General features: G+C 45.5%; 1 protein-coding gene across 4 annotated transcripts in view; it reads left to right on the top strand.

Moving 5' to 3' along the window:
* The window catches only part of RCOR3 (REST corepressor 3), a 135461-nt gene that overhangs the window by 25855 nt on the left and 86599 nt on the right, over positions 1 to 23007 (top strand). For all 4 annotated transcript variants that reach the window (XM_063918268.1, XM_063918267.1, XM_063918269.1 and 1 more), the window contains 4 exons: positions 2416 to 2493; positions 3686 to 3738; positions 6939 to 7100; positions 8294 to 8418. In XM_063918268.1, coding sequence (XP_063774338.1) covers positions 2416 to 2493; positions 3686 to 3738; positions 6939 to 7100; positions 8294 to 8418 — 418 coding nt within the window. The remainder of the gene's footprint in view (positions 1 to 2415; positions 2494 to 3685; positions 3739 to 6938; positions 7101 to 8293; positions 8419 to 23007) is intronic.

Below are 23007 nucleotides of genomic sequence, written 5' to 3'. Positions count from 1 at the left end.
GATTGCTTAGATTTTTAAACACTAATCTCTCCGTGTGTACCCCCCTTAAAAGTATGGTTTTGGGGATTGAGAATCACTCTAACACAGACTGACTCTCTTGTCCAGGTACTGGTATCAAATAGTAGCACTATAATCTGTATCAATGTCCCTGGGTTGTGATATTTTCAATTGTGTCAGCTCCATACTGTTTGTCCACAAACAAAGCATTTTCCCACAATAGGACAAATTCTGGTTTTGCTTGGATCAGCTTGTAATACTTTAACCATGGAGAGACGGACTGCAATACCTTTTGGTCTCCACACTCAGTTTCTTAAGGTTGGTTATTTTACCCCTTCCATTAGCACATCCTCACTATCAATGCAAGTTTGTTTTTCTGGGAAAGGGTCTTTGAATTTCTCATTGTCCATAGTTTGCAGATCTAAGACTGTAACATCCTGGACTTTATTCTACCTCTCTCGTTGGAACACAAATATTGTCGGCTTTGCTTGTCAAAGTCCAGTCACTCAATGGCAGAAACAATGTGACTTGTATAAATCAACAGATGGTACCTTACTTGGGATTTCGGGAGTGACCAGGGTCCTGACATTGTTTGGTGGTTATTGTTTTCTGCTCCAGTACAGACTAAGGTCAAAAACTGGCTTGATTTTATTTTTCAATCCCAAACATGTCGACCCGGAGGTTTATCTTTAGTGTCTGAGGTTTGTCTTGGTTGCGGTTGTCTGATGTGGAAATAATGACATTGAAAACCTTCATATCCTGGTTGAGAGACCCACTGATCATCATCATCACTGTTACCCTGGTACTAACTAATTTACATATTTCCTTTAGACTGGTTGTAGTGAATCTTTTGGACAACTTGCCAAACTGTGTTTTAATGTTTTTCAATTAGTCTTCTATTCAATTTAAAAGCTGCTGAGGTTCTGAGTGTTGGTGGTTTAGTCTACTAGAGTAAACTCGCATTTACCATTTGACCTACAGATTTTACAATCTGCTGTGAAATGGAAACGTACCAATACTTATCCCATGTCAGATTTTATGGTTTTATTCATTTTGGCCTGAATTAGAATTGTAATCTAAATTCCATTCTTAGGGTTGTGAACTTGGATCTGTGAGGTTTGTGTTAGAATCCTTTTACAAGTTCTTGTTAGTACTTGCGCATCCCTTAGTTTCAAGCACTCAACAGGCTGGCACATATAGAACCCCTCTTAGAAACGTTCCACGAATCTATGACATCCAAATCTAGTTTTGAACACTGTCCAGTAATTTATCTTCCACCTCCCGTGTGCGCTTCTGTCCAGCTCCTTTTCTGGTCACCTTTTATGCTAGATAAAATATCTGCCTGAATGGTCTTTAAACTGGTGGCCCTCATGTCTTACCACCCGTTATGGTGCTTTTTCTCAGAACAATGCAGTAGTTTGCCCAATTCCTGAATTTCTGTTTAAAGTGTCTGGGCAATTTTGGATTTATTTAACAACTTTGTCTTATTTGCATAGTATTGATCTTTAGTCTGGCGAGAAGAATTAAGATTCGTGTTTATATACCTGTACACTCTTTCATGCTGTATATGGCCACAAAAGTGTATCCTCACATCTTGAGAGGGGGAACAGGAGGGGGAAGTGGCGTGTAAACTTAGGCCAAGACATGTTCCCACTTAGAGGGTGAGACAGTCGCATAGATGGAAGGCTTATATGTTGCAGGAGCTCTACCACTGAAAGTAAGAAAGAAAGAAAAAAAAAAAAGAAAAAATGTGTTGTGAATATGGGTATGGTGCATTAGGTTGACCTTACTTTGTTTGACTGACACTAGGTCGACGCAACATGGTCCATGGTCGACAGGTAATAGACAATGGAAAAAGTCGACAGGTACAAATGGTCGACATGGAAGATGGTCTACACAAAAAAAGGTCAAAATCATTTATTATTTTTTTTTCCGTTTTCTTTTGTTGTGTCATTTTTGTCGTCAAAGCACACGGAACCCCATTTAGTGTACCGCTGTGCTCGGCACAAGTTGCCATTCCCAATCGTAGTCCACGTGGATGGTAAAGTATGAAAAAGTTGAAAAAAATGCAAAAACCTTTAAAAAGTTGTGTTAACCTTGCCATAATCACTGTAGACCTTTTACATGTCAGCCTAATGACTATGTCGACCTAATGCATGTTGAACTATTGACTGTCGAACTATAGACCAGATACCTAAATTCTTATATTAAAAAGAATAAAAACTCGTCCACATGCGGAATCTAATTTAATTACATTTAGCTTCATTGATATTTCTCCCAACACCACTGTTTGTGGCTATTTTTCTAATAAGGTGTTACAAAAATGACAAAATTACATACATTATTATTCCCGTTTTTTGACTAGTAATTAAGTGAACTATAATTACTTGGCCGCTAACAACAGACTTTGCATTTAAGGTGCTACCAAGTACACAGATAAAGACAATGGAGGGATGTTGGTGTGGTCTCCATATCATGATATACCAGATCTGAAATGTAAGTCTTGATTGTTTGTATACAAAACAACTACAGGTTGAGTATCCCTTATCCAAAATGCTTGGGACCAGAGGTATTTTGGATATCGGATTTTTCCGTATTTTGGAATAATTGCATACCATAATAAGATATCATGGCGATGGGACCCAAGTCTAATCACAGAATGTATTTATGTTACATATACACCTTATACACACGGCCTGAAGGTGATTTTAGCCAATTTTTTTTTATAACTTTGTGCATTAAACAAAGTATGTCTACATTCACACAATTCATTTATGTTTCATATACACCTTATACACACAGCCTGAAGGTCATTTAATACAATATTTTTTAATAACTTTGTGTATTAAACAAAGTTTGTATTTTGATGGCTCAATGTACACAAAGGTTTCACTATCTCACTCACTCCAAAAAGTCCGTATTTCGGAATATTCTGTATTTCGGAATATTTGGATATGGGATAATCAACCTGTATTACCTCAGTGCCTAATTTATTACTGCTATGTGTTTTATTGCAAATGCCTAGTTGTTATATACTTTTTTTGTTTTTTTAAACCCAGTCACCATTAATAATTGTAATATGAAGTAGTTTCCTAGAACAAAATAACAGACCATTCCAACCATAACATCCATAGGATGCCTAGGAAAACAATGAGAATAATATTACTAGGAATTACTGTAACTATAATTATTTAGATATCTCAGAAGCTATATGACAAATATAAATATATCTAATGTTATATAACATTAAATGAAGCATATGCTTTGATGTTAATAAACAATGGGGACAATTCAGTTAGAGGAGAAGAAACAGCAATTTTTCCCGATATTTCACCGATAGTGTTGTTTCTGCAATCCAATTTGGTCACCCGAGAAAAAAAAAATGTTCTCACGAAACGCACAGGTTTAGTGAATCCTGTGTGTTTTCTCGAAACAGCTCCGTTTTCACCTGAAAACGGGGCTGTTTTCTGGTATTGTTTCGCCTACCTACAGCAGGAGAAACATAACCCCCGATAAGCTGCGGCTTGTGCTGGCTTATTGGCAATAATTGAATAGGCCGGGGCAAATTATTTAGCCATGACAAAACATTGTGGCTAATTGAATCCCCCGCAGACAGGTATTTACACACAGAAATCTGAAACCATGTCATTTATGTACTAATCACTTCTCCGTACATCTTCTATTACAGTGGATGAATACATTGCAATTGCAAAAGAAAAACATGGATACAACGTGGAGCAGGTATGTATTATGTACCTATCTCTTTGCATGTTGCATTGTTAAGATCCCAGCCCCACAATAATTTATGCTGTGATGTCTGCCTATGAGGCAGTTACTTTTCAGCTATGCACTGGGCCTCATTTTTTGAAGCACGCTTTGTGCGCACACTTTGGTATTGTAATTGTATGTGTGGTCTACTACATTCATTGCAAGATACATGCTACCTGTTATTTGACCACCTTTTGCAGTACTCAGATTTCTGGAGTAGCATAGATAAATGTCCATAGGCTCACTTTGTATAGGCCAATCACCTGTTGTGTAGAAGCACAGATATTTACCAACATCCCCTAAAATTTTATCAGAGTATCATTGGGCACCAGGGTAATTTCGGGGCTACACACACTGCAGTTGGCTTGTGTAGGCAGCAATCACAGAACTAGATGAAGTTTTGCTGTATTGCTTACATACAGCAAGACATTCTATAGCAACATCGCACATTGGGGGTCATTCCGAGTTGTTTGCTCGCTAGCTACTTATAGCAGCTGTGAAAACTTATAGTCGCCGCCCACGGGGGAGTGTATTTTCGCTTTGCAAGTGTGCGAACGCCTTTGCAGCCGAGCACAGCAAAAACATTTTGTGCAGTTTGAGTAGCTCTGGACTTACTCAGCCCTTACGATCACTTCAGTCTTTTTAGTCCCGGAATTGACGTCAGACACCCGCCCTGCAAACATCTGGACATGCCTGCGTTTTCCCAAACAATCCCAGAACACGGTCAGTTGACACCCATAAACGCCCTCTTTCTGTCAATCACATTGCGTTTGACTGGAATCTTCGCTAAATCCATCGCCCAGCACTTTTTCAAATTAGACTGAAGTACTAAGTGGTGTGCCACAAGGGTCTGTACTTGGATCACTGTTGTTCAACATTTTCATTAACGATCTAGAGGTAGATCTGGAGAGCATGGTGTCAATTTTTGCAGACAATACCAAATTGTGTAAGGTTATAAATACGGAGGGAGAAGTTGAGTTTCTTCAGAACGACTTATTCAAACTGGAAGCATGGGCAGCAAAATGGAGAATGAGCTTCAATACACACAAGTGTAAGGTAATGCACTTTGGTAGCAAGAACAAAAGTAACACCTACATACTAAATGGGTTAAAATTAGGTGATTCTGTATTGGAAAAAGACTTAGGTGTTTACATAGATAGCAAACTAAGCAGCAGTACCCAAAGTAGGATTGCAGCAAAGAAGGCTAACAAGGTATTAGCATGTATAAAGCGGGGAATTGATGCAAGGGATGAGAATGTTATACTCCCAATATATAAATCCCTATTTAGGCTACATCTTGAATACTGTGCACAATTTTGGGCAGTATACTACAATAAGGATATCCTGGAACTAGAAAAGGTTCAGAGGCGGACGACCAAACTAATTAAGGGGATGGAGACTCTGGAATACAAGGAAAGGCTTGCAAGCTTGGCATGTTTACACTGGAAAAGAGGAAACTAAGAGGGGACATGATCAACATTTAGAAATATATAAGGGGACAATACACAGAGCTTGCGGGGATCTGTTTTTTGTAAGATCAACACAGAGGACACGTGGACACCTGCTTAGGTTAGAGGAGAGGAGATTTCGCACACAGAGACGTAAAGGTTTCTTCACAGTAAGAACAATACATGTTTGGAATTCCCTGCCTGAGAGAGTAGTAATGGCGGATTCTTTCAACACTTTTAAGAATGGGCTAGATAAGCACCTAATGGATAAGGATATGCAGGGCTATGGAGCATAGTCACACACTATAGTTATTTAAAAAAAAAAGGAAGAAAATAGGAATAAACACAACGGCCGACATTAGCAACATACAAAAATAGTCAGAAAAATAATACAGCGTAGGAGACCACAAATAGGTTGAACTCTGTGGACAAATTGTCTCTATTAACCTCAAAAACTGTTACTATGATAAGCAAATGATATGTACAGTATGTTAACACGATAAGACAGATTGCTGGAAAAATAATGAGCTAATATCCGTGGCATAAACAAGCCTATAACATCTACAGCAAATAATCAAATAAGACTTATACATATTCCGTAAAATAATGTAATGGAGTCCAAGCCGACTTGTGCCCTGTTTGAAGGTTTAGTGCCTTGGTTTATTGTAAGCAGGGTACTTCCGGAAATAACCTGTCAATCGGATACCCAAAACTCACAAAAGAAGATCACTAGTCTTAAGGATGAATGTTATCAGCAGGAGACCCAGAACTGACGCGTTTTGAGTGGTCTTTATCTTTTTTTCAAGAACCAGCCTTGAAAAAGAGCTGAAGGCACCTCGAAATGAGTACGTACTTCTAAAGAAGTGGCCACGGACATCAGTAAGCATTGGTGCTGAGCGCTGAACTGCTCACTAGTTGATTAGACACTAGGTAAAAGACTGATAGATGGTGAATTTTATAGTGTTATGCAGGCCATACACTAGGTAGATATCGTGTACGAATATATGATATCGACCCATCGCGTGCACATTGTGCATGTTTTGAGTGCGAATACGATGTGATGCGCGGCCCCATGGGTCATACATCGCATCAACTGAGCATATATGCTGCACATATGATCAGTCGATCCCGGCCACCAGCAATTGCAGAGGTCCAATAGATCATACTATCTATCACATGCCCCGTGGCTGGCGGTGAGGATCATAGTACGACTCGCACCTAGGGGGTCATTCCGAGTTGATCGTAGCTGTGCTAAGTTTAGCACAGCTACGATCGTTTACTCAGACATGCGGGGGGACGCCCAGCACAGGGCTTTACGCGCCCCGCATGTCGGTGCTGGCCCCCCACCCGCACAAATACAAAAGCGCCTTTGTATTTGAGGAGTAACTCCCAGCGCAGCTCCTGCGGCTGGCCGGGACTTACTCGTCACTTCTGTGTTGGCCGGACTGCTCCCCCTAAACGGCGGCTCAATGCCGCCGTTCAGCCCCCTCCAGCCTAGCGACCGCCTCTGTCTCAGAGGCGATCGTTAGGCAACGATGACTGCCATGTGCCGGCGCATGCGCAGTTCCGACCCGATCGCACGGCTGCGAAGAAGTGCAGCGTGTGATCGGGTCGGAATGACCCCCCTAATGCGAGTCGTACTAACACATGGCTAGCATAAGACTTGTAAAGTGAAAAGCAGCTTCTGGGCTGTAGAATTACAGGACGTATCTTTCTCCTCCCAAGGCGCTTGGCATGCTGTTTTGGCACAAACACAACATTGAGAAATCCCTCGCTGATTTGCCCAATTTTACTCCTTTCCCCGATGAATGGACGGTTGAAGATAAAGTTCTTTTTGAGCAAGCATTTAGTTTCCATGGGAAAAGTTTCCATAGAATTCAGCAAATGGTAAGTTATAATAATCTTCCACAGTGAAATGTCTTATTGTCTTTCACACGCATTCCTGCAAGCTTCTTAAATATATTTTTACTACTGTCCAATATATTTTTTTGCTTTCCGACATGCAATTTTAGCATCAATCAGGACGGTTTCATTTTGTTTGCCGAGGCTATAAACACAATAGGGTTGACTTGTAATATAAATGTATGGGTCAAAAGCAGAGCAGAAAGTAAGAAAGGTAGAACTTTGTATTTATGCAGATGTAGGAGGGCAGCTATAAGTTAATAAATGAAATGAAGGTAGAAACCACCTTGTTACAGTTCTCATGTTGAATGTTCCTTAAGTTTATCGATTGCCTACACCAGTGTTTCCTTAAACCTAAAAGTCCAGATTTTTAGGATATCAATGCTTGAGCACAAGTGCTTAAATCAAACCTTAAAACCAGTCTATTAATGTGTCTTGAGGACAGAGTTAGAGAAATACTGGCCTACACAGAAAGCTGAAGCAGACTTCATGGCAATGCAGCCTGATCTTGCACCAGACATTCGCACAGGGGTGAAGAACAGACCATGCAGGCTGTCAGATCACTAGGAGCTGGAGTTGTTCTAGGTTCTGGTTCGTAGTGAATGTAGGTTCCGCTTTTTATCAGCAATAGAGAACATGAAGAACCTGATGTCGGTTGTTAGAATGTATTGTCATTGTAGGTTCAGGATAAGAAATGACTGCATTTGTTATGCTTAGGTGATATATTCACCTGTATAACTATTGCTCTTCCCCCTTTTACTGATATTGTTTTTCTTACTGAATTTTTAATGGAAATAATTACAGTGTAAGCAAGTGGTTCACAAACTGTCCTCAAGACACTGACCAGCTTTTAAGGATAACTGTACTTGTGCATAGATGGTTACGTCAAATTGATTGCGCTACTAATTAAGCCACCTGTGATCAATCATGGATATCCTTAAAACCTGGCCTGTAAGGCTGCCTTGAGGACCGAGTTTGGGATCCACCGCGTACTGACCGTTGTCACTGGAAAAACAGCGGGGTTCCAATAACCATGAAATTGTCTGTATGTTACGTGTCTTCATTTTAATACTACATTTACACTAAACTTGCACTTTTCAATTCTAGAGGTTGTTATTGTCCCAATTTTAGATACATTTAAATTAGCAGCAAAATAAAACCAGTCTTCCCCGTTTTAGCTTCCAGATAAGACCATAGCAAGTCTTGTAAAATATTACTACTCTTGGAAAAAAACTCGATCTCGGACAAGTTTGATGGACCGACAGGCACGGAAGCTAGCAAGCAAAAACAACACTGGAGAAAGGTATTATATGCCATTTATTTAAGGGGAAGTAGCAATGCTTTCTGGGGAGAAATCAATTAGCCGTGGTAATTTATCGTGGACTAATTGAAGCAGCAAGGCTATTCAATTAGTCCTGAAGGCAACCCACAGGCTGCAGTTAATGAGGATTTTTTTTTTAGCCTAAGCAGGCTCGATAAGTAATCTTGGTTAAATCAGTTTTGGGTGCTGCGGCCATGTTAACCCATAGGTTATGGGTTAATGCGGTAATTTACCATGCAAGAAAAAGGGGCTCCAATAGAATAGTCCTGGGCTTTAAAGCCGAAGGCTACCACCCTTTTTCACCCACGGTAAATTGCTACATCTGATTAATTTCCCCCTTACTGTCTTATACAACTTATCACTGTATTTTCACATTGTTAGGGTGGTAATCTAAACATGTTGTGGATGTTGCAAAACCCTGTTGTACAAGGCAACCAATATATTAAATAGTACCTAGAATCAGAACAGCAATATATGAGGCAGAAGTGTAGACACGCAATGAAGGATACATAGGGCTCTACTTCTGCAAGCTTACAATCTAGTGGGAGAGGGATGTCAGTGTTTGTTTTCTGCCCGTTAGTGTTATTTAGTGTTATTTCACAGAGTAATATTTAGAACAATACAAATAATTGGGTGTTCTCTGCTCTCCATCGCTATTACATATTAATAACATTTCATTCCCGATCGCACAACTGTGCACAGGGTGTGTTATAGTCTTCAGAGATTTCAACACAGCATACTGTACATTGGGATTCCGTCTTTACTAAAAAAAAAAAAAAAAACATGTCCAGCATTGCTGAAACCAATGACTCTTTTTTAAGTGTTTCTTTGTTTTTTTTTTATCACCTCCAATGTTTAACTTTTAAGGGGGGTATTCAGTTAGCTCCGGCAATTTCGGAGCTATCGAATTTACCCCCCCCCCCCCCACCCCACCCGAGTATTCAATTGCAGGCCGTTTTTCGCCCGTTCTTAAGGCGTTATCGTCAATGCCTTCCCCTCTTCTTTTTTTTTTCTTTCTCTTACGTCCTAGAGGATGCTGGGGACTCCGTAAGGACCATGGGGTATAGACGGGCTCCGCAGGAGACATGGGCACCTATAAAGAACTTTTAGTATGGGTGTGCACTGGCTCCTCCCTCTATGCCCCTCCTCCAGACCACGGTTAGATCTTGTGCCCAGAGGAGATAGGGTGCATTACAGGGAGCTCTCCTGAGTTTTCTGTGTAAAAGAATTTTGTTAGGTTTTTTTATTTTCGGGGAGCACTGCTGGCAACAGACTCCCTGCATCGTGGGACTGAGGAGAGAGAAGCAGACCTACTTAAATGATAGGATCTGCTTCTTAGGCTACTGGACACCATTAGCTCCAGAGGGAGTCGGAACACAGGTCACACCCTGGGGTTTGTCCCGGAGCCGCGCCGCTGTCCTCCTCGCAGAGCCGGAAGATAGAAGCCGGGTGAGTATGAGAAGAAAAGAAGACTTCAAGGCGGCAGAAGACTTCAGATCTTCATGAGGTAAGCGCGCAGCGGTAACGCTGCGCGCCATTGCTCCCACACAACACACACAGGCACAGGGGGGGGCGCCCTGGGCAGCAATAAACCTCGTTTTTGGCACAAATATATATATATATATATATATATATATATATATTAGGCTGCGGAGGCAGCAAATAGACGATCCCCCGCCATTTTTCTGAAATTGAAGCGGTGATCGAAGCCCGCCGCTGGAGGGGGCGGAGCTTGATCCCTCAGCACTAACCAGCGCCATTTTCTCCACAGAAGCTGCAGAGAACGCTGGCTCCCCGGACTCTCCCCTGCTGAACGCATCAGAGGGCTGAAAAAAGAGGGGGGCACATTTCCAGCGCAGTGAGTGGGAATAGCATTGGCATTATATATATATATATATATATATATATATATATATATATATATATATATATATATATATATATATATATATATATATATATATATATATATTATATTCTCTGACGTACTAGTGGATGCTGGGAACTCCGAAAGGACCATGGGGAATAGCGGCTCTGCAGGAGACTGGGCACAAAAGTAAAAGCTTTAAGACTAGCTGGTGTGCACTGGCTCCTCCCCCTATGACCCTCCTCCAAGCCTCAGTTAGATTTTTGTGCCCGAACGAGAAGGGTGCAATCTAGGTGGCTCTCCTGAGCTGCTTAGAGTAAAAGTTTAAATTAGGTTTTTTATTTTCAGTGAGTCCTGCTGGCAACAGGCTCACTGCATCGAGGGACTAAGGGGAGAAGAAGCGAACTCACCTGCGTGCAGAGTGGATTGGGCTTCTTAGGCTACTGGACATTAGCTCCAGAGGGACAATCACAGGCCCAGCCATGGATGGGTCCTAGAGCCGCGCCGCCGTCCCCCTTACAGAGCCAGAAGAGCAGAAGAGGTCCGGAAAATCGGCGGCAGAAGACGTCCTGTCTTCAATAAGGTAGCGCACAGCACCGCAGCTGTGCGCCATTGCTCTCAGCACACTTCACACTCCGGTCACTGAGGGTGCAGGGCGCTGGGGGGGGGGGCGCCCTGAGACGCAATAAAAATACCTTATATGGCAAAAAAAATACATCACATATAGCTCCTGGGCTATATGGATGCATTTAACCCCTGCCAGGATACATAGAAAAACGGGAGATAAGGCCGCCGATAAGGGGGCGGAGCCTATCTCCTCAGCACCCTGGCGCCATTTTCCCTCACAGCTCCGTTGGAGGGAAGCTCCCTGGCTCTCCCCTGCAGTCACTACACTACAGAAAGGGTTAAAAAAAAGAGAGGGGGGCACTAATTAGGCGCAGTATAAACAATACAGCAGCTATAAGGGGAAAAACACTTATATAAGGTTATCCCTGTATATATATAGCGCTCTGGTGTGTGCTGGCAAACTCTCCCTCTGTCTCCCCAAAGGGCTAGTGGGGTCCTGTCCTCTATCAGAGCATTCCCTGTGTGTGTGCTGTATGTCGGTACGTTTGTGTCGACATGTATGAGGAGAAAAATGATGTGGAGACGGAGCAGATTGCCTGTAATAGTGATGTCACCCCCTAGGGGGTCGACACCTGAGTGGATGAACTGTTGGAAGGAATTACGTGACAGTGTCAGCTCTGTATAAAAGACAGTGGTTGACATGAGACAGCCGGCTACTCAGCTTGTGCCTGTCCAGACGTCTCATAGGCCGTCAGGGGCTCTAAAGCGCCCGTTACCTCAGATGGCAGATATAGACGCCGACACGGATACTGACTCCAGTGTCGACGGTGAAGAGACAAATGTGACTTCCAGTAGGGCCACACGTTACATGATTGAGGCAATGAAAAATGTTTTACACATTTCTGATAATACAAGTACCACCAAAAAGGGGTATTATGTTCGGTGAGGAAAAACTACCTGTAGTTTTCCTGAATCTGAGAAATTAAATGAGGTGTGTGATGATGCGTGGGTTTCCCCCGATAACAACTGATAATTTCTAAAATGTTATTGGCATTATATCCTTTCCCGCCAGAGGTTAGGGTGCGTTGGGAAACACCCCCTAGGGTGGATAAAGCGCTCACACGCTTGTAAGGGCTCTACCCTCTCCTGAGATGGCCGCCCTTAAGGATCCTGCTGATAGAAAGCAGGAGGGTATCCTAAAATGTATTTACACACATACTGGTGTTATACTGCGACCAGCAATCGCCTCAGCCTGGATGTGCAGTGCTGGGTTGGCGTGGTCGGATTCCCTGACTGAAAATATTGATACCCTAGATAGGGACAGTATATTATTGCCTATAGAGCATTTAAAAGATGCATTTCTATATATGCGTGATGCACAGCGGAATATTTGCCGACTGGCATCAAGTCTAAGTGCGTTGTCCATTTCTACCAGTAAAACGGCATTTGGAAGTATTGCCTTATTAAGGAGATGAGTTATTTGGGGTCGGTCTTTCAGACCTGGTGGCCACGGCAACAGCTGGGAAATCCACGTTTGTACCCCAGGTCGCCTCTCAACATGAGAAGACGCCGTATTATCAGGCGCAGTCTTTTAGTGGACAAGCGGGCAAAAGGTTCCTCATTTCTGCCCCGTGACAGAGGGAGAGGAAAAAGGCTGCAGAAATCAGCCAGTTCCCAGGAACAGAAACCCTCTCTCGCCTCTGCCAAGCCCTCAGTATGACGCTGGGGCTTTACAAGCAGAATCAGGCACGGTGGGGGGCCCGTCTCAATGAATTTCAGCGCGCAGTGGGCTCACTCGCAAGTAGACTCCTGGATCCTTCAGGTGATATCTCAGGGGTACAAATTGGAATTCGAGACGTCTCCCCCTCGCCGTTTCCTAAAGTCGGCTTTACCGATGTCTCCTTCTGACAGGGAGACAGTTTTGGAAGCCATTCACAAGCTGTATTCCCAGCAGGTGATAATCAAGGTACCCCTCCTGCAACAGGGAACGGGGTATTATTCCACACTGTTGTGGTACCGAAGCCGGACGGCTCGGTGAGACCGATTCTAAATCTAAAATCTTTGAACACTTACATACAGAGGTTCAGATTCAAGATTGAGTCACTCAGAGCAGTGATTGCGAACCTGGAAGAAGGGGACTACATGATGTCTCGGGACATCAAGGATGCTTACCTTCATGTCCAAATTTACCCTTCTCACCAAGGGTACCTCAGGTTTATGGTACAGAACTGTCACTATCAGTTCAGACGCTGCCGTATGGATGGTCCACGGCACCCCGGGTCTTTACCAAGGTAATGGCCGAAATGATGATATTCCTTCGAAGGAAGGGAATTTTAGTTATCCCTTACTTGGACGATTCCCTGATAAGGGTAAGATCCAGGGAACAGTTGGAGGTCGGTGTAGCACTATCTCAGGTAGTGTTGCGGCAGCACGATTGGATTCTCAATATTCCAAAAATCGCAGCTGGTTCCGACGACTCGTCTTCTGTTCCTAGGGATGATCCTGGACACAGTCCAGAAAAAGGTGTTTCTCCCGGAGGAGAAAGCCAGGGAGTTATCCGAGCTAGTCAGGAACCTCCTAAAACCGAGCCAAGTCTCAGTGCATCAATGCACAAGGGTTCTGGGTAAAATGGTGGCTTCCTACGAAGCAATCCCATTCGGCAGATTCCACGCAAGAACTTTCCAGTGGGACCTGCTGGACAAATGGTCCGGGTCGCATCTTCAGATGCATCAGCGGATAACCCTGTCACCAAGAACAAGGGTGTCCCTCCTGTGGTGGTTGCAGAGTGCTCATCTTCTAGAGGGCCGCAGATTCGGCATTCAGGACTGGGTCCTGGTGACCACGGATGCCAGCCTGCGAGGCTAGGGAGCAGTCACACAGGGAAGGAATTTCCAGGGCTTATGGTCAAGCCTGGAGACATCACTTCACATAAATATCCTGAAGCTAAGGGCCATTTACAATGCTCTAAGCTTAGCAAGACCTCTGCTTCAAGGTCAGCCGGTGTTGATCCAGTCGGACAACATCACGGCAGTCACCCACGTAAACAGACAGGGTGGCACAAGAAGCAGGAGGGCAATGGCAGAAGCTGCAAGGATTCTTCGCTGGGCGGAAAATCATGTGATAGCACTGTCAGCAATTCCGGGAGTGGACAACTGGGAAGCAGACTTCCTCAGCAGACACGACCTCCACCCGGGAGAGTGGGGACTTCACCCAGAAATCTTCCACATGATTATAAACCGTTGGGAAAAACTCGACAGGTATTGCGCCAGGTCAAGGGACCCTCAGGCAATAGCTGTAGACGCTCTGGTAACACCGTGGGTGTACCAGTCAGTGTATGTGTTCCCTCATCTGCCTCTCATACCCAAGGTACTGAGATTGATAAGATGGAGAGGAGTAAGCACTATATTCGTGGCTCCGGATTGGCCAAGAAGGACTTGGTAACCGGAACTTCAAGAGATGCTCACGGAGGATCCGTGGCCTCTACCTCTAAGAAGGGACCTGCTTCAGCAAGGACCCTGTCTGTTCCAAGACTTACCGAGACTGCATTTGACGGCATGGCGGTTGAACGCCGGATCCTGAAGGAAAAAAGGCATTCCGGATGAGGTCATCCCTATCCTGATCAAAGCCAGGAAGGATGTAACCGCAAAACATTATCACCGCATTTGGCAAAAATATGTTGCGTGGTGCGAGGCCAGTAAGGCCCGACGGAGGAAATTCAACTGGGTCGATTCCTACATTTCCTGCAAACACGAGTGTCTATGGGCCTGAAATTGGGGTCCATTAAGGTTCAAATTTCGGCCCTGTCAATTTTCTTCCAAAAAGAACTAGCTTCAGTCCCTGAAGTTCAGACGTTGTAAAAGGGGTACTGCATATACAGCCTCCTTTTGTGCCTCCAGTGGCACCTTGGGATCTCAATGTAGTTTTTGGGTTCCAAAAAGTCACATTGGTTTGAACCACTTAAATCTGTGGAGTTAAAATATCTCACATGGAAAGTGGTCATGCTGTTGGCCCTGGCCTGGGCCAGGCGCGTGTCAGAATTGGCGGCTTTATCCTGTAAAAGCCCTTATCTGATTTTCCATTCGGACAGGGCGGAATTGAGGACTCGTCCTCAGTTTCTCCCTAAGGTGGTTTCAGCGTTTCACCTGAACCAACCTATTGTGGTGCCTGCGGCTACTAGGGACTTGGAGGACTCCAAGTTGCTAGACGTTGTCAGGGCCCTGAAAATATATGTTTCCAGGACGGCTGGAGTCAGAAAATCTGACTCGCTGTTTATCCTGTATGCACCCAACAAGCTGGGTGCTCCTGCTTCTAAGCAGACTATTGCTCGTTGGAATTGTAGTACAATTCAGCTTGCACATTCTGTGGCAGGCCTGCCACAGCCAAAAATCTGTAAATGCCCACTCCACAAGGAAGATGGGCTCATCTTGGGCGGCTGCCCGAGGGGTCTCGGCTTTACAACTTTGCCGAGCAGCTACTTGGTCAGGAGCAAATACGTTTGTAAAATTCTACAAAATTGATACCCTGGCTGAGGAGGACCTGGAGTTCTCTCATTTGGTGCTGCAGAGTCATCCGCACTCTCCCGCCCGTTTGGGAGCTTTGGTATAATCCCCATGGTCCTTTCGGAGTTCCCAGCATCCACTAGGACGTCAGAGAAAATAAGAATTTACTTACCAATAATTCTATTTCTCGTAGTCCGTAGTGGATGCTGGGCGCCCATCCCAAGTGCGGATTGTCTGCAATACTTGTACATAGTTACAAAAATCGGGTTATTTATTGTTGTGAGCCATCTTTTCAGAGGCTCCTCTGTTATCATGCTGTTAACTGGGTTCAGATCACAGGTTGTACGGTGTGATTGGTGTGGCTGGTATGAGTCTTACCCGGGATTCAAAATCCTTCCTTATTGTGTACGCTCCTCCGGGCACAGTATCCTAACTGAGGCTTGGAGGAGGGTCATAGGGGGAGGAGCCAGTGCACACCAGCTAGTCTTAAAGCTTTTACTTTTGTGCCCAGTCTCCTGCGGAGCCGCTATTCCCCATGGTCCTTTCGGAGTTCCCAGCATCCACTACGGACTATGAGAAATAGAATTATCGGTAAGTAAATTCTTATTATATATATATATAAAAGCGCTATCTGGGTTTTCCAGTGTCAGTTTGGTGCTGGGTGTGTGCTGGCATACTCTCTCTCTATCTCTCCAAAGGGCCTGGTTGGGGAATTGTCCCCGTATAGTTATATCCCTGTGTGTGGGGGGGGGTCGGTACGTGCGTGTCGGCATGTCTGAAGCGGAAGGCTTATCAAAGGAGGAGGTAGAGGAGATGAGTGGTGTGTCCCTGTCGGTAGTGCTGACTCAGGAATGGATGGATATGTGGCATATGTTAAATGCAAGTGTAGCATCATTGCATAAGAGGCTAGACAAAGCAGAATCCAGGGAGACATCAGGGGGTCGATCCACGGATTGAACCGACTCACAGGGCCTGTCAGGGTCTCAAAAGCGTCCTTTATCACAAATTGTGGACACAGATACCGACACGGACTCTGATTCCAGTGTCGACTATGATGATGCTAGATTGCACCCTAGGGTGGCAAAAACTATTCAGTATATGATTATTGCAATAAAAGATGTTTTGCATATCACAGACGACCCCTCTGTTCCCGACACGAGGGTGCGCATGTATAAGGAAAAGAAACCTGTGGTAAGCTTTCCTCCATCTCATGAACTTAATGAGTTATTTGAAAAAGCTTGGGAATCTCCAGATAAGAGACTGCAGATTCCCAAAAGGGTTCTTATGGCGTACCCTTTCCCTACACAGGACAGGGCACGTTGGGAATCCCCTCCCATAGTGGACAAGGCTCGAACACGCCTGTCCAAGAAGGTGGCGCTGCCGTCTCAAGATACAGCGGCCCTCAAGGACCCTGCGGACCGCAGGCAGGAGACTACATTAAAGTCTATTTATACACATACTGGTACTTTACTTAGACCGGCAATTGCGTCGGCATGGGTATGTAGTGCAGTTGCAGCTTGGACTGATACCCTGTCAGCTGACCTTGATACCCTAGATAGGGATACTAATTTGAAAGACGCAGTCTTATATATGAGAGACGCTCAAAGAGACATTGGATTGTTGGGTTCCAGAGCCAATGCCATGGCTATTTCAGCGAGACGATCCTTATGGACCCGCCAATGGACGAGTGATGCGGATTCAAAAAAGCATATGGAGGTTTTACCCTATAAGGGTGATGTGTTGTTTGGGGATGGGCTCGCGGACCTGGTTTCCACAGCTACCGCAGGTAAATCTACCTTTTTACCTTTTATTCCCCAACAGCAAAAGAAAACTCCACAGTATCAGATGCAGTCCTTTCGGTCGCAAAAGCCCAGAAGAGGTCGGGGCTCCTCCTTCCTTACCAGGGGTAAGGGTAGAGGGAAAAGAACACCTGCCGCGGCGGGTTCCCAGGAACAGAAGTCCTCCCCGGCTTCTACAAAATCCACCGCATGACGCTGGGGCTCCCCTGCGGGAGTCTGCACCGGTGGGGGCACGCCTTCGACTCTTCAGCCAGGTCTGCGTACCTCGCCCTCCGAGGCCAATCTGGGGCAATCGGAATACCTGTACTCTTTGATTCCTGATTCGTTTGAGCACCCTCTGGAGCAACAGAATCGGAGTAAACGGGTAGACCAACTGATAAGGCCAAGGAGACGTCAGCGCATCTGGGGCCCTTGACTGAGGGTCCCTGGTTCTTGAACAATACCAGCAAAGCTTTTTGTTAAGTCGAGAAGCCATCAAGTCTATCTGTGGGCAGCCCCACAAGTCGATCTGTTGAAACACCTGTTGGTGGAGACCCCACTCTCCCGGGTGAAGATCATGGCGACTGAGGTAGTCCGCTTCCCAGTTGTCCACCCCTGGAATGAAGATAGCGGCCCTCGCTTTTGCGTTTCTGCCCAGAGGAATATTTTTGACACCTCTCGCATGCAGGCTCTGCTTTTTGTCCCTCCTTGTCGATTTATGTAAGCCACTGCTGTGGCGTTGTCTGACTGAACTTGTATTGCCCGATCCCTGAGCAGAGGAGAGGCCTGAAGCAGAGCTTTGTAGACTGCCCGAAGTTCTAGAACATTGATTGGAAGAAGGGCTTCGTGAGTTGACCACCTGCCCCGAAACTGAGCTCTTTGGGTGACGTGACAGCTCCCCATCCGCTCAGACTTGCATCTGTTGTGAGGAGGATCCAATCCTGAATTCCAAAACTGCAGCCTTCCAGTAGGTTGGAGGACTGTAGCCACCACAGGAGGGAGATCCTCGCCTGAGGTGACAGCCGAATTATGCGGTGCATTTGAAGATGTGATCTGGACCACTTGCTCAGGAGATCCAATTGAAAAGTTCTGGCATGGAACCTTCTATATTTATTGAATGGCTTCGTAGGAGGCTACCATCTTTCCCAACAACTTTATGCAGAGATGAATGGATATCTGAGTAGGCCGTAGGACTAGTTGGACCAAATCCTGAATTGTTTTTGCTTTTGTCCTCTGGGAGGAACACTTTCTGGGCTACAGTATCCAGCCACATTTTCTGGGCCACAGTATCCAGCCACATTCCCAGGAACAGGAGCCATTGGGTTGGCTCAAGTGGGACTTCTGGAAATTGAGGATCCACCCATGGCGTAACAGAAGTTGGATAGTGCAGTCTATATGGAGCAATAAAAGCTCCCTGGATCTTTCCTTTATCAAGAGATCGTCCGGATAAGGGACAGTATTGACCCCCTGCACCCGGAGTTGGAACATCATCTCTGCCATCTCCTTGGTGAATACCCTCGAGGCTATGGATAGGCCGAAGGGTAGGGCCTGGAACTGGTAGTGATCGTTCAACAGGGCAAACCGCAGGTAAGCCTGGTGAGGCGGCCAAATGGGGATATGGAGATAAGTGTCCTTTTTTTTTATTTTTATTTTATCCAGAGAGACCACGAACTCCTGTTCCTCCAGGCCTGCAATCACTGCTCTCAAGGATTCCATCTTGAAAACCTTGAGGTATGGGTTCAAGGATTTCAGATTCAGAATGGGCCGTACCGACCCATCTGGTTTCGGCACCACAAACAGGTTGGAGTAGTAGCCCTCTCCCTGTTGTGGCAATGGTACTGGAACAATGACCTTGGACTGGACCAACTTTAGGATAGCCTGTTGCAGCGTAACCTGCATATCCTCAAAAGCTGGTAAGCCTGATTTGAAAAATCGTTGGGAAGGGGCGCTGTCAAACTCCAGCTTGTAGCCCAGAGAAATGAGGTCCCTTACCCAGATATCCTGGCAGGATCCATCCCAGATGCTGCTGAAGTGGCGCAGACAAGCTCCCTCCTCGAGGTCCCTTCGGGGTGGGGAGGCACCGTCATGCTGAGGCTTTTGTGGAAGCTGCACTGGTGCTTGGTTCCTGGGAAACAGCATCAGCTGGTTTTCTTGACTTACCTCTGGTGCCTCGTGCCGCATTGGAGGCACCTCTTGATCTGAACCTGGTGGTCCGAAAGGACGGTTAGATGGCTATGGGTAGGAACGCCTAGCCGGCGGGGCCCATGAGGGGATAAATGTGGATTTCCCTGCAGTGACCTTAGAAATCCATGCATCCAATTCAACTCTGAAGAGCCACTCCCCTGAGAAAGGCAGAGACTCCACACTGCGCTTGGAATCTGCGCCCGCAATCCACTGACGCAGCCACAAAGCTGTGCGTGCCGAGACAGCCATGGTATTCGTCCTAGCATTAATATTGCCTATTTCCTTGAGAGAGTCACACAACACACGTGCAGTGTCTTGAATGTGTTTGAGGAGGGTCACCGTAGTGACCAGGGGGATATCCCCCGCAAGGCCCTCTTGAATTTGAGTCACCCAGGTATGGATGGCATGAGACATCCAGCAACCTGCTATCACAGGTCTTTGTGATACTCCAGTCGCTGTGTAAATAGACTTTTAGTGTAGTTTCTATTTTCCTGTCCCCAGGGTCTTTGAGCTGAAAAGACCCAGGGTCCAGCAGTACCACCACCTTAGAGAGGCGGGAGACTGAGACCTCAACGGCGGGGGGTTCTTCCCAATGTTTCCTACCTTCCGGTGTAAATGGGAAAGAGCGTAAAAACTTCCTTGTAACCTGATATCTTTTATCAGGAGTTTTCCAGGCTTGTTTAAAAACCTCATCTAGTTCCATAGAATCAGGGAAGGTTATGTTAAGCTTCTTCTGCGCTAGGAAAAAACCACTGCGGTGCAGCAGCGTCTTCCAAAGGGATTTTTAATACATCCCTGATAGCAAGAATGAGGGGCTCAATACCTTGTGCAGATGTGGAATCTTCTATATCAGGTTCCAATTCCTCCCCCTCCTCCTGAATATCCTCATCAGACTCCGAGTAGAGCAGGCAGCCCACGTTTAAGAGGCCCTGAACTAGTGAGGGGGGGCTGTCTTTCATCAGCCTTAGCAGCCAGGTCTGCTGTTGTTGTTGTGTTGTCTGTTTATTAGCATTGAGCTGAGATGACATGTCTGCCATCATAGTCTCTATGGCACTGAGCCAGGATGGAGGGTGGCCCCTGAACTCCCCCCCCCTCTTCAGGGTCCACACTAACTTGGGAAGACTGACTGCATTGGTCACACGATAGGGAACCAGTGGTAGAAGGGGAGTATCTGGAGTGACAAACCTTGCGTACTGCGTGTTTGACCATAATTACAGTAACACTGACACACGCGCACACACACACACACACACACGTACAATAACAAGCCTGCCCTTACTGCGAGTGAGAGGAGGACAGCACACTCCAGCCTTGCAGACCAGGTAATCTACAGGCTGAATATATTTTTATCACAGTAAAAACCGGATAACTTGTCCTATTCAGGACATTAGATTGTGTACAATAGTGGCTCTACCCCTTGTAATACACCCCTGTACCAGTTTCCTGTGTATCCTGGAGTGTCTGGAGGAGCTGTGTGTCCTTGCTGCTGCAGTGCTGGGCAGAGGAAGGCATCAAAATGCCGCTGGTCCCGGTCAGAGGAAGCTCCGTCCCCTGTAATGGCGCCGGAGCTACAGAGGATATTTATACTGGCAAAGTCTCCCTATCATGTGCAAATATCACAGAGGCTGCTAGTTTGCACTACCGCTGGCAGTGTACACGGGGGGGGGGGGGCAATAGCCGGTCCCCCCGTGGAGATTCCCGTATGCTGCCCCGCGTTTTGCCGCACCAAGAACTGGGGGGACCCCCCTAGCAGGGACCCCGGTTTGTACTTGCCACCCAAGTCACCTTCAGGCTTTGTTAAGGGTGTGCTGCGATTGCGACTGCCAAGAAACAGTGCCCCACGGAGCACACAACCTCTAAGGACGGTGGTCAGCAGGGAAGTGACTCTGACACCTTACAGAGGCCGGTGACTGTCCCCCCCCCCCCCCCCCCTCAACACCCACGGTGCAGGTATACTGTTGCCCTCTCCTGGGGGCACTTTTTTCTAAACTGCCTGTGGGAGGGGGCATTGAGGGGGGAGCCAGCACACCCAGTTGAAGAAATTTTAAGTGCACCGGCTCCTTTGGGCCCCTTCTATACCCATCATATTAAGTGAACCCCAGTATCCCTTATGGATGCCAGAGAAATATATATATATATATATATATATATATATATATATATATATATATATATATATATATATATATATATATATATATATATATATATATATATATATATATATATTTATTATGTGTAATATATTTTAGAAATGTAAGCCCACCCTTTAAATCCTTGTATTTACACACTGGGGGATCCAATTAATGACCGGCTATTGCCTGTTCAATCGGCGTGGTTAACCCTGCATGTTAAGCCACAGAGGGGGGCTTTTCCAGCTTCAGTGGCTGCATTGGCTCTCAGTGGCTGCTATGGACAGGAGTAGATTCGGCTAGTAGATTTTTGCACCTGGAAAAAAAACAATTTATTGTGGAGGGAGGGGTACAAATGGCATAGGTGGATTTGCTCCTGACTCACAGTGGAAGTAGTCTATTCCTGGGCTAAACTAATGATAAATAATATAGCTTTTGCATAATTTGATTTAGTACATCACTGAGAGAGCTGCTTCTGAAACCTGTCAATCAATCTGCATCTGCAGTTAAAAATAAATATATTTAGCAGCAATTCTTTATAATTCCATTGTTTTATCGCAACAGGGTTAGAAAGCCTGAATTATAAATCCTACATGGTCTTGCCTACCAAAGACTGTATTGTGGTGCCGGAAACGTTAGAGTGCAAATGATTGCCTAAATCTGCTGCAGGAATGTAGTTTATTGCAAATTATTCATTAAAAAAAATATCATAATAACATAAAATAAACAAGGAGAATACTGTAATGCCCCATACACATTTTCTCTTACATCTTAGTGGATACTGGGGTCTTGTACTTTAGTACCATGGGGTATAGATTGGGTCCACTGGAGCCTGGCACTTTAAAAACCTTTAGTGTGTGTATGTGTGTGCTGGCTCCTTCCCTCTATGCCCTTCCTACCAGACTCAGTTTAGAAAATGTACCCAAGGAGCCAGGTGTATTTCTCTGGAGCTCCAGAGAGTTTCCTTTGTTTTTATTTTATTTTATTATTTTCAGGTAGCCCTGGTTGGCAACCAGGCTACCTGCTTCGTGGGACTTAGAGGGGACCCCGAACCAACCTCCTGAGGGTTAATGGTTTGTAATCCCAGCTGACAGGACACTGAGCTCCTGAGGTACTGATCACACATCGTTAGTATGTATGCCCACACCAGCAGCTAGCCGACACCCTCTAACAGATGCCGAAGTACAAGGTGCGGTGAGTGTTACACCGGGGTCCCGGTTAATGGGTACCCGGTGCATTTTGGCGGCAAGTCACGCGGTGGTCAGGGGCCCAGAGCTGCAGTGCCCGCCACGGACAAACTGGCTAAGGGCTAATGTCCCTCTGTGCTCACTGTCACAAAAAGGCTTTGTGTGTACTGTATGCATATTATGATGTTATTTCTAACATAGCCACTATAAACTATTGATCAGGGACCACGCGCCATTACAGGGGGGCAGGGCTTCCCGGATCGGGACCTGATGCGCCATTTCCTGCTGCTGCGGATCAAGGCTGCATGCACACTACTCCTCCAGAGACCCACACTGCTACAGGACTCTGTGCTGGTA

This window comes from Pseudophryne corroboree, chromosome 4 (genome assembly GCF_028390025.1).
Source record: "Pseudophryne corroboree isolate aPseCor3 chromosome 4, aPseCor3.hap2, whole genome shotgun sequence".
Lineage (NCBI taxonomy): Eukaryota > Metazoa > Chordata > Amphibia > Anura > Myobatrachidae > Pseudophryne > Pseudophryne corroboree.
The sequence above is the reverse complement of the archived record's forward strand: the minus strand, read 5'-3'. Positions and strand labels throughout refer to the sequence as shown.